The sequence below is a fragment of the Sminthopsis crassicaudata genome, chromosome 1 (assembly GCF_048593235.1).
Source record: "Sminthopsis crassicaudata isolate SCR6 chromosome 1, ASM4859323v1, whole genome shotgun sequence".
NCBI classification, from domain to species: domain Eukaryota; kingdom Metazoa; phylum Chordata; class Mammalia; order Dasyuromorphia; family Dasyuridae; genus Sminthopsis; species Sminthopsis crassicaudata.
The window spans coordinates 664,185,786-664,198,532 of NC_133617.1; the positions used below are offsets into that span (position 1 = coordinate 664,185,786).

At 44.2% G+C, this 12,747-nt stretch overlaps 1 protein-coding gene across 1 annotated transcript in view; it reads right to left on the bottom strand.

Annotated features, from left to right (window-relative positions):
• Positions 1-10,831, bottom strand: part of NBEAL2 (neurobeachin like 2) — an 80,781-nt gene extending 69,950 nt beyond the window's left edge. The window contains 6 exon segments of the mRNA XM_074283105.1: positions 1,066-1,193; positions 1,799-1,880; positions 3,801-3,859; positions 3,862-3,949; positions 4,842-4,930; positions 10,681-10,831. Coding sequence (XP_074139206.1) covers positions 1,066-1,193; positions 1,799-1,880; positions 3,801-3,859; positions 3,862-3,949; positions 4,842-4,930; positions 10,681-10,749 — 515 coding nt within the window. The 5' untranslated portion in view covers positions 10,750-10,831.
• Between the last annotated feature and the right edge of the window lie 1,916 nt (positions 10,832-12,747).

A 12,747-nucleotide genomic window follows, 5' to 3' on the forward strand; every position in this document is an offset into this window, starting at 1 on the left:
AAGCTTCCTAATAATCTCCCTCCACGTGGACATTTTACTTTCACCAAACATTACTTCATTATTCAATGACCATAACATATTTATTCTCATTAAACCTTTGCTGACATTCCACTTGCCTAGAATGCCTTCCTTCAGGGTCCAAATCATTAATTCAACTAGTCAGTAAGTGCTCTAATAAATATCTATTAAGTGCCTCCTGTATGCACAGGACTACCTTAGTTTCCAGGGAGGTCTGCCCCTCTAAAATTATTGCAACAATAACCCAAACATGTCTTCTTCCCCACACAAACTAAACTAAACTATCTCCTCTGAATTTCCTCCAATCAGCTCACTTGATCTTAGCTCTCTGGAGTGGAATCTTCCTTCCTAGAATTCAGAATTCATTGTGTCTACAGAAACTTTGCTTAAAAATCAATAGCAAAGCTGAAGTTCAATCCATATACTCTCTTCTCCAGCCAAACCAAACTTTCTCCCAGGTATGCAATCTCTGTGCTTTCTTGCCCAGGTTGTTTTATGCCCAAAATGTCTTCCCTCCCCATTTTCACCTGCCCAGTTTATAGAGAGTTTCTAAAGGTGATTTCAGAAGATAGCCTTCTCCAGGAAGCTTGCTCAATCACTTCTCAGCCTATCAGCCCTCAGTTAAAGCCTTTCTAGTTCACCCCCCACACTTGACCAAGAATCTTTGCTAAATAAGGTAAGGCACAGTCCCCGTCCTCATTTAGTTTAAGGTGTCAGTCAAATCCTACCCCTTCCTCTGGAGAGAGGGCCCCCACCCCACCTAGGCCACAAGAACCCTTGATTCTCTGGGCTCTGAGTACTTGGAGTTTCTGTTTCTCTTTAGGCAATGAACGATGGCCGGTTATCATTGGTTTTCTCTACCTGTCTGATTTCCCCAAGTAGATGCTGGGTTTTGTATCTCAGCCCAGTGCTGAGCACAGGATGGGATGAGATGGGGAAGATTATTTTTATGCTTTCTGATTGATCTAATCACAGCCCTCCCTTCCCAACCCCACATACACACTGTGAGCCCCTGTATGCTCTCCCCACCCGGCCTGCCAGTCTCACCCACTCAGCTGCCGTCTCCAGGTCTGATAGGGATCAAAAAGGCACTCCAGAAGATGAAGAGCGTGGAGGGCTACACTCTCCAGCTGAGATTTGCAGGGGTTGTCAGGGGCCGGGGCACCTCTCTTAAGCTGGGAAGGGAAGAGAGAAGGAAGGGAGGATTAGGAAGTCAAAGAAGGAATCAGGGGAGCAACAGATTCCCACTGAACTAAACCAGGCAAAGTCACCAAGCAGCCTTATGGTACTTTCCATGTACTCTCCATAAGTCTGGTCTTCATGAATGGAGCTTCCACTGACCCCCTGTCAGCATTGGGCTGACACAAGCATCATTCACCAACACTAGTTGGAGTTTTCAGGCTCCAGGACTTTCAGGAACTTTCAGTGACACACATTCACAACATCCACAATCTCACAATGGCACACACAAATTTGGGGGGACAAGATCTGAGATTTAATTGACATGGGGAACTTCCAGAGAGAAGAAACTCTACCAATATAGATATTTCATGATTGATAACAAAACAAACACAAATACTTTTTTTTTTTTTTTTTTAAATAATCAGGGTTAAGGCTCACATAGCTAGTAAGTGTTGTGTCTGAGGCTGCATTTGAATCCAGGTCATCTAGACTCCAGGATCAACGCTGTATCAATGCTGCCCCAGGGGCTGATTTTTCAAAGATGCTACAGGAAGGGGGCCCCTACTCCCCGCCCCAACCCCTACCCAGAGGATCTCACCTCTGTACTGCAGGCCCCCAGCATCATTATCACTGGGGGGATGAAGATGGGAGTCTTCTCTGCCTGGACGTTCTCTAGGTTCCTGCAAGGATGGAGGAGAGGGGAAATGATTAGGAAGTCAGGGGGAAGTCTGTGAGCATCCTGGGTGCTTTCCCAGGATTTACGTATACCCACTGGCGAACACATTGATACAGGAATGTCCTGTCCCTGACAATGGGTATGAGGTTGGGTCCATGATGATAAAACAACAGAAAGATCTCCTGGGACCTATATACACAGGTGTAAAGAATAATCTAAGCATTTATACACACAAAAGGATACAGAAAAAATTGGACATGGGACGATGAAACACACACAGAGTCATAAATTCATGCACAATCACTTTGGCAGCCTCTGTATAGAATCTCTCCCATCCTCTGGAGTGATGGTGGAGATAGGTATAAGAGAAAAAAAGAAAGGAGGGATAGGCAGAAATGGAGAGGGAAGAGAAGGGCTTCTCCCCCTTAGTCTAATTAGGGCAGTCCTCCTTCCTCACCCTGCCCCCAAACATGGGTCATCAGGAGTCACTTGGGGGGAGGGGGAAGATGTGAGCCAAGAGCATGGTGGGTCTGCTTGGTGCATCAAGGACAAGAATGCAAAAAGGGATTCAGTCTGCTTTGGCCCTACTAGCCCTAAATCACCAGAGGCACCCTCCAGAAGCCACGTGGGACAATGAAAGAACCCCTGAATCGGGTGTTGGGGGACCTGGGTGGGGAGCCAGCTCGGACACTTCCTAGGCTTGAGGCACTCCACTTTACCCGCCTGGATCTCAGTTCTCTTCTCCACAGAGCGGGGACAATAATCCTTATAAGGACGACTTTAAAACAGGATATCCAAACTGTTGCCCAATCTTGTCACTTCTCCACCTTTACAACACATCTAGCACACATCCTCTTTTCTCCACAATACCGACACAACACTAACTAACTCAGGCTCTTAGCACCTCTGCCCCTGGACAGTGGCAGGCTCCCCTTTCCCCCAACTCTCTCCCCTCTCCAATCCAACCTCCATTCACTCAACCATCAAGCAGACGTCTAAAGAGGAGGTCTGACCACATCTCCCTCTCTCCCTGCTCACTGAGCTCTAAAGGCTGCCTATTTCCTCCAGAATAATATATGAAGTCCCCACGTTCAAAGGTTTCATAACCTGGATCATTCCTACCTTTCCAGCCTCTCTCCCCTTTATGCACTCAATGATTCAACAATACATCAACACGGATTGTTTTTGTCTTTTTTGTATCCCTAGAGCTTAGTCCAGTGCCTGGACCATTCTAAGAACTTGCTGACTAACTGAAGAAAGTGCTTTGTAAACTAGAACTTGCTAGATGAGTGGGAGCTGTTCTAAGTCTTCCCTACTCACCAGATCCAGGGATGATGGAGAACCTCATTTTGTCCCCCATCCTTGATACGTCTCTGTCTCACTGAGCATGTCGGCAGAGTCCACAGCTCACCTTCTCAGGCTTGGCTGCTATTACCAGACTGAATTCTGCTTGGGGTCTATGCTGTAGAAAGCATGTTCTACACAGGCAGGCAGCTCTGCTTATAAGTGTTTACAAGGATTCCAGGGTACTAGGAATGAAAGGTTCTAGTGCAAGAAGCAGCCAACATTAGGAGTAGAATGAAAAGATGAGCTCCCCCAAAATTCAAGGAACAGAAAAGAAGGAACCAAAGAGACATGTTCCATCCCAGAATCTCAGAATACTTGAACTAGAAAAAAAAAAAAAAAAAGCCCGTTCTCTTCTCCCATTTAAATAAGAAAATTGAGGGTCAGACAGAGAAACAGCATGGCCGTGCCCAAACAGCAGACACAGAATGCCAGAACCAGAGGGGACCTTTCATCATAGAAAGTCAGAGCCTGAAGCAGCTCCTAAGGCTGTGTAGTTTAATCCGACAAACATCTCCAGAGGAAAGCTAAGTCTCCAAGAGCGCCCAGCCCCAGCATCCAGACACCTGAGCGTGCCTACCTGCAGATAATGATGAAGAACTTGAGAAGAAGCAGGGCTTGGGTCAGGCTGGCCTCCCCAGGCCCTCGGCACATAGCCCCAGCTGCTGCCCCAGGACCAGCAACACGTTCTGGGGCAGGAGAGGAATCTCTGATGTAGCCTCTTCTGGCCTGGGGGGAAAAGAGGGATCATTATCAGAGGACATGATGACCTCCCTCCAATGCTCCTCACCACAGTGACTACAAATAAGGGCAACCCCCCCACCTGCCCCACCCTGGAGTCGCCCTCCCCTCTACTGTCCCAGCCGCTTTGTCTCTCTCTTGGAGCCCTTCCTCAGGGGTACAATGGCTGAGGGAAGGTGCTGAGAGGACATGGAGTGAGAATAAAAATAATGATACTAAAGCATTTACATTGTGTCTACTACTCTGTACCAGATACTCTGCTGAGCCCTTTACAAATCTTATCTCATTGCATCCTCAGAGCCGATCTAGGTGGTAGATGCTATTATCCCAAGTTTAACCGTGGCCAACTAGCGTGACCCAGCTAGTACGTGTCTGAGGATTTCTAGAACTTGTCTTTTCCTGATTCCAGGCTCAGCATTCTAAACAACTGTACCGCCTAACTGCCTAGAAGGGTAGAAAGTTCTCCTCTAATGTCCTCTCCTGTTAACTCGGAAGATAGAAAGAAAAAACCCAAAATCCTTTTAGCCAAGGATGGATGGAATGACAGAGAATGTGATGGGTTTGGGAAGATTAGGAAGGTCTCCGCCGGGAGGGAACCCGTGTTTATGTGTTTGTGTATGTGGGTTTTTTTAATAGTACAATAATATTCCATAACATTCATATACTATAATGTGTTATGTGTTTTTACACATACTTTTGTATATATACACATAGTTTTACACTACTTTCATATGTTTGTATGAATATAAATCCCATAAATCATCACTCTCTCCACTTCAACCCTGGCCACACTGAGATGGAACCCTCAGGTTAGGGATTGATGTAGGATTGGATCTGTGCCCTGGGCCCCTTATTCCCCTTGAGTCCCCCTACCCTTCACCTTCGAGGCTCCAGAGAATGCACCGCAATGACCTTCTCAAAGCTGGTGACGAATGCTTCCAGCCACTGGTGCAGGTAGCTCAGATCTTTCTGCAAGAAACACAAGACCCAGGACTTGGTGAGGTTTCTGTTGGAGGGCAAACTACAGATCCCAGATGCCACAGACTCTCCTACTGACCAGGCCCATTCATGATAGAGTAGCAAGAGCACTGAATTTGGAATTGGGGAATTTGAAATAAATGAGGGATCATAGGAAGAATGCCTCAATTTCCTATCTGTAAAATAGGCAAATAATGCTACTATGTATAATACAGGAATAGTGTAGGAAAATAAAAAAGAGAAATGGTGATTTTTTTTTTTTTGAGGCAATCAGGGTTAAGTGACTTGCCCAGAGTCACACAGCTAGTGTCTGAAACCAGATCTGAACTCAGTCCTCTTGACTCTAGAATCACTGTGTTATTCACTGCACAACCTAGCTGCCCCTGATTATTTTTAAAAAAATCATCATCATTATTATCATTATAAAAGCACATTGAAATGGGAAATACTCAATGTTATATAAATATGTGTGAATATTGTTTCACCTTATGGAAAGTAAGCTTCTTGAAGGCAGAGATTGAATTATTTAGACAGAGAAGTCCTCTATATCCACGTAAGATGAAGTAAGACCTGCCCCCCAGAGACTTAAAAAAAAAAAAAAAAACTATTTTTAATACACATTGTTTTATGAATCCTGTTGGGAGAGAAAAATCAAAGCAAATCACTCTATGGGAGAGAAAAAAAACTAAAAAAAAAAACAAAAAAGAAGCCCACATTGCATGTGTTGATTTACATTCAATCTCCACAGTTCTTTTTCAGGATGCAAATGGCATTTTCTGTCCAAAATCCATGGGATTGCCTTGGCTCTCTAGGGACTTTTATCTTCTACTGTCCCAGGTATCATTGTTTTTAGCTTGAAGTTAATCCCAGTCCCTAGTCCTCCTCTTCCCCTTCCTCATTCTGTATCATTCTGCTCTTCCTAAAGCAAAATGCTGGTTCCTTCCCTGCTCAAATACCTTCAATGATTTCCTCTACTTATGGGATAAAGGTCTGCCTTCTCATCCAGGCACTTAAGACCTAGAACAGGGGTAGGGAATATCTGGCCCATAGGCCACATAAGGCCCATGAAATCACTTGGTCTGGCCCTACCAACAAAACTACAGGAGACAAAAACCTCCCACTGCTTGAGTTCTTTAAGTTGATAATTGTGTATGGCTCATGGACAACATTATAAATATTCAAATGGCCTTTAGCAAAAATAAATAAATAAATAAATAAATAAAAATAAAAAATAAAAAAAGAAAGAAAAAAAGAAAAAAAGATTCCTTAGCCCTGTTCTAGAGTCTTACTAACCATGCCAGCTTTCTCTCCCACTTTTCCCCTTTACCAACCCTAAACTCCACCCAAACTAGTCTCTCTTCCCTATTCTCTGAGCAAGTAAGCCTCATACATCCTCCTTTACCTGTCTCAATCTTAGCCATCCTTCGAGACTCAGCTCAAATAACCTTCACTAACATGTCCCCCTCTGGAAGTAATCTCCCCTACTTCTAATTCTAACAATTTTTTTCTTTATATCTCTCCTTTCTTTTTGTGCTTCACAGCATATGCCTTTTATATAATTATATAATTTATGTATCTTAGCTCCCCAAGAAAAATATAATCCCCCCTGAAGGCAAGAATAGTCTTATCCCAGCTTACAACCTCAAAGTGTTTTGACTATTCCCTTTTCCTAAGTCTCTATACCCAACTGTTTGCTAAGCCCAAAGAAAGCATCATGATATCATGTACACACTGCTACAAAAACCCTGAGTTCCAATGCTGGCTGCTCCTCACTGCCTGTGGGGCCTTGGGCAAGCCCCTTCCCCTCTTTGAGCCTCTATTTCATCATATATAAAATGAAGGGGTTGTACTAAATGACCTTAAGATCATTTAAGGTTGTTGCTCCCCAAAATAATTTCCAGACCATCCTTTCTTTCCTACTCCCCCATCTACTCCCATCCTTATTTAGGACTTCATTTCTCCTTAATTTTACTATTGTACTAATTTCATAACCAGTATTTTCTTCCTGCCTCTGGTTTCTCTTCTCTCTAATTCATTCTGTACTTGCTGGTAGGGTAAAAAAATTTACCCCAATCATATAACTTTACTCTTCAAAGCCATCCAGTGATTCCTCATTGCCTCCTGTACAAAGGAAATATTCCTAATTCTGGAATCCCAGATCCAATCATCTACGGTACAGACTTAACAGCCCCCAAGCAGTGGGCACATAAGAGTTTCAATATAGGAAAGATCAGAGGTTAGGAGGCTTACATTGGAAAAGGCCACGGTGGGGTCCTCGGACAGCATGAAGGAACTAGGGCCTCCAATGAAGGGTGCAGATAGCCAAAGGAAAAAAAAAACATGGCCAACTCTGCTTTAGCTTCCCCTCTCTACCTCTCCCAGATCTGCCAGACAGGCACCCCAAATCACCATGCAAGGATTTAGGAGTCTAGGTGTTCAAAATCAGTATGGAGTGTCAAGCCAGATCTTAAAGCCAGAGGGTGAAGGTACAAGTGGCTTACTCACTTTTCAGATATATGCCCCCTTCTAGCCTCCTCTCCCCCTTCCACAAACACACTTACCCACAAGAAGCATCACTTTATTTCCACAGTATTTAAAAATTTACTAAGCACATTTCCTCCCATCAACTCTATTAAAGCAAGTAGTGTGAACATTATTATCCAAATTTACAAAGGAGGACATTGGGGCTGAGAGGTTAATTGACTTGCCTAGAATCTCAAACCTAGGAAGTATCAGAGCTAAAATCTGAAATCCTAACTCTAAGACCACTACTGCTCTCTTTCCACTAAACCAGAGATGTTAAACATGCTACTCCAAATGTGAAACCAGATTAAAATGTAATTGGGAAATTATTAACAACAAAAAAAGAAAAATATAATAAAACATTTTAAAACTGGCCCATAGGATCTTTTTCTGCCAATAAATACCGAATTAAAATGTAATTGGGAAATATTTAACAAAATAAATAAAAATATACTAAAACATAGATACCATTACATTTTAAAACTGGCCCACAGAGATCCTTTTGTACCAGTTAAAGACTTTTGTTTCTATTTGAATTTCACACTATTGTGCTTGTGTCTCCAAATCCTATCAAATTCTTCAGTGCCCCAGCCCAGACTGTCTGCTCCAGGAAACATTCTCAGAACATGTCAGCCCAGTGAACTGTCTTCCTTAGGGCCTGCAACACTTCATCTGGCATGAACCAAACACAGGAATTAACTTCTTCCTAGCACTTTATGGTTTACAAAAAGCTCCCCCTTTGTTTATATCATCACATTTGATCCTCAATACCCCATAAAGGAAGAAATGCAGACATTTATCAATCCATTTTATAGATGAGAAAACTGAGGTCCAGTCAAGGGAAATTATTTGCCCCAAGTCACAAAACCAGCAAAGGAGACTTCAAGCCAGATTTCCTGGTTCCATTCTGAACAGTTTTAAGCTGTAAGTTATTTTTGAGGTATTCTGGGGGTCTGGAGTGTGTGCAATACCTAACCAGCCTAAGAGCTCCATAACAATACATCTCTCCCTCAGCATCCTCCAAAGGGAACCCAGGACAGGACCATGCCCTAGGGCTCGTTCATACAGAAGAACTATTTGGAATGAATGAATACACGTAGATCAGTGAAGAGCAGCTCTACCCAACCACATGAATCCAAATGTGCTTCTTCTTAGCCATTTCAGACACACAGGTGTTAGGGGCAAAACCCCAGGACGGAGTGAACAAACCCTGGGGAAGGGAGCAGGGATGGAATGGAATGTTAAGAGGGATATCTCTACTAGCAAAGGCATAGCAAGAGGATGAGCACTGAGACAGAAGGGACTGGAAACTGAGGCTGGGGTCCATCTCCATGATCTGCCATGATCCCTGTGGCCACAGAGCTGGAGAAATGATCTCTCAGAGAAAGGTGAAATGCAAATCCATTGAGAAAGGGTGAGAGAACAGGTGAGGGAGGACGGGACATGTGCTTTTGGGTGAGACAGGCTGGTGAAGGCAATATGGTTATTTCTTATGTGATCACTCCCCTCACCTTGTGCATGCATATCCTGTATTTGCCTGTAGGTGGAGAAGCACCTGCCAGGAAAGAATCAGGTTTGGATCTTGGCTGCCCCACTAATTACCAGCTGGGTAACCTTCAGGAAGTCAATTCCCCCACCCCCAGCCTCATTTTTCTTATCTATAAAATAGAGTACAATAATATGATGTTTTTACTCCTTACTTCACAGGGTCATGTAAAGAAGCTGTTATAGTGGAAAGAGAATAGGGGTCAGAGAACCTGGGCACAAAGCTGTTTTGTCATTTTCCAGCTGTGTGGCTTAAGTGAGTAATTTATCTTCTATGACACTTAGTTTCCTCATCATGATGATAAGGTGGACCATCTAGATCAGGGCTTCTTAACCTAGTTTGGTTCCTGGACCCTTTAGGCAGTGTTTGCTGAAGGCAGTGGTAAGCCCTTTTCAGAAGCAGGTTTTTAAATGCTTGCGATAAAATCTTCAGAATTACAACAAAAATCAACAAGACTGAAAGTCACTAAAACATGAGAAAATCAAGTTCACCTAAACCAGGTTAAGAACCCTTGCTCAAGCCCAGCAGGTCTCCAACTTTACACTCTTTAAAACTATTAAGCCCCCCCCCCCACTCCCCTACACACAAAGGGTTTTTGGTTTTGTGGATTATATCTATTGATATTTAATGAAAGGGCCTCAGGGACTTCCAGGACCACAAGAAGCACTGATTGAGACCAGGGGTCTCTAATATCTCTGAGAGTGTGATCCTAAGCTCTGCTTGGCAAACAGGAAAGTTAACTCTGAGGGTGGTGCTGCATTTCTCCATGTGTGTATGTAGACACATGGCATAAGCATGTGGGCACACATCTGTCAGTGTGGATGCCTCCATGAGCCCATGCCAGGGCGTGTGCCCACAGTCATGGCCCCCCTTGCACAACTCAGGCTCGGCTCTGCTTTGCTACTGGGAAGGAGCAGGTGGCGTGAATGCTTCCTCTCTCCTGCCTTCTTCAGTTTCCTCCTTTGTAAAGGGAGGGGTTTGTACTCAGTAGTCCCTAAGTCCACTTCACCTCTGATCCCTATGAAATCAAATGCATATTTGTACAGCCCACAAGCAGTACCTTCTACTGAGTTACCTGAGGATGTTCAGAAACACACGCCCATCCAAGCAGCACAGACCGGGACCCACAGCCACAGAGATACACACAATGAAATTCATGGGTACAAAGAAAAACTCATACAAACACAGACACTTGCACAGAGATTCACTCACTTTTGCACATAGATACATCAATACAGACTCAGACAGACACAGGTTTTTGTACACAGACATATACACACTGAAGAACACACTAGAGACACAACGGGTCCCGCATCAATACAGACTCAGACAGACACAGGTTTTCGTACACAGACATACACACCCCAAAGTGCATACTAAAGACACAATGGGTCTCTCTTCCTTCTTTCTCCCTCCATGAGAGTACCCACTCCCCCCAAGGACACCTTTTTAATTTCCCCAGGCAGCTCACACACTGATAAGAGTCCAACCTAGTGGTATAGGCTGAATGACACTCACTGGTCCAGGACCCCCAGAATCATACCCTCTACTTGAAACAATGAGCTCCTTCTTATCCACCTGCAGGAAGACTTCTATGGTCCATCCCCTTCTGCTGACCCAAGCAACCTCCTTCCACCAAGCCCCCTATCTCTGCCATGGTCCCCAGAGTTACCTGGACCCCCATCCCCCAGGCCGGCTCCATGAAGTGGGATTGGTACCAGTAGCTCTGAGAAGTGTCCATGAGGGCAGGAGCCAGAAAGAGAGGGCAAGAAGAATGGGAGAGGGGGGTACTGGCTCAAAAAGGAGATCAAGTCTTGTGCAAAGGGGAAGCAAGTCTCACACACGCAGGCCTCATATCCCTGCTATCACCCCTCTTACCCCCCCTCCCGCCCCATCAGCCCCCGCCCTCACCGGGCTAGTGGCAGGAAACGCAGAGTCAGGGTTGGGGAGAGAGTCAGCTTCCTCTCTGAGGGAGGGGGGCTGGGGCCCCAGACCGCAAGGGATGAGGAGGAGGAAAGGGGGTGCACTAGGAACAGACCTCCCCAAACTGTGAAACTCCTCCCCTTTTCCTTTCCTTTTTTCCAATACACCCCATATAATTACCTTATTGGGGGGAGGGATGTATGTGTGGGAGCAGGATGTAAATTTCCTCATCATCTCAGGGTCTTTTAGGGGCTAAAATTTATGGGATGAGGCAAAGACATCAAAAGAGGGGTAAAAATATGGAAGGAGGCATTGCGGTGGGATAGAAGAAGACAGGTTCAATCTCATTTCTGCTGTGGATTGTGTATTTATTGTGCAGCAAGTCAATGAACTCTGAATCCAAGTTGACTCAATTCTAAACTGAGGAAGGTGGGCCAGGCAATCTCACAAAAAAGACAATATGGTACCGCTCTGAATGTATAATTGAGGAAGGGGGCCTGACTCTGCCCTTAACTACCTGGATGGGCAAGTCATTCAACTTCCCAACTGTAAAACGTGGCAGTTAGACTAGATGACTTTGAAGTTCCCTTCTCTCAGTATGATTCTTTTATTTTAAATTCCTCCTAGCTAGGTAGTACAGTGGATAGAGCACTGGGCCTGAAGTCAGAGAAACTTAAGTTCAAATCCAGCCTCAGATACTTACTAGCTATGTGACCCTGGGCAAATCATTTAACCCAATTTGCTTCAGTTTCCTCATCTGTAAAATGAGCTGGAGAAGGAAATGGCAAACCAGTCCAGTATCCTTGCAAAAAATAAACACATCCTCAAAAAAAAAAAAAAAAAAAAAAAAAAAGCATAACACAAAAAACAAAATCCCCAAACCAAAAATGGAATCACAAAGAGTTGGACACAACTGAACAACAGCTCTGACATTCTATGGTTTTCTGAGATGGAAGGATGGGCTGGAGGGAGGAAGGCATAAGCCTGAAAGGAAGCAACCTCAGGGTATGTATTAGTGCTATGATGTCCCTCACTGAGACAGAGAAAGTCAGGAGCCCCAAGTAAAAGTGTCCCTACAGCATCCACAAAGCTTCCCAATGCCATCATTTCTAAGGTTTAGCCTCCCCTTCAGACTGTTTTTGCTTTAGAATGTCATACTTGCAAGCAAGGGACCTTAGAACTCAGAGCGACAGGGACTTTAGAACATAAACTATCTGAGTTAGAAGGGCCACCGTAGATACAACTCTGGGAGTCAAGAAGAACTGAGTTCAAAGCCAACCTCTGATCCTTACTTACTACTTCATGCGATCCTGAACAAGTCATTTTAACACCTATTAACCTCAGTTTCTTTATCTGTAAAATGAGATGAGAATAGCACCCTACCTTACACAGTAGCTGAGAGAATAAAAATTAGATATTTGTATTAGTCTAACTCCCTCATTTTAAGTAGGAGAAAACTAAAGTCAGAAAAAGAAGTGCATTGGCTAAGACCAAATAGTTAACTAATTTGGGAGGAAAACCCAGGCCTTCTGATTTCAAGCCAGGGAAATATTCTTCCCATGACCCCACTGCTGCCTCTTTTACCTTCCTCTCTCTTCCCAGAAGGGTTGCAACTGCTCCCCACTTCCCTCCAGTCATGGGAAAAGAAAATATCTTTGTTTTTATCTCTCACAAGTTTTGGCCACCACAAAAACAGAAGCTCAGTTTTCCCCAAGTGAACAAAGATTAGGGAAAAGTCTGTAGCTTTATGATCTAGAAAAACATCCTAATACAAAGTAACTGTCCTATAGCTGCCACACAGTTTCTGGCTCCTAGT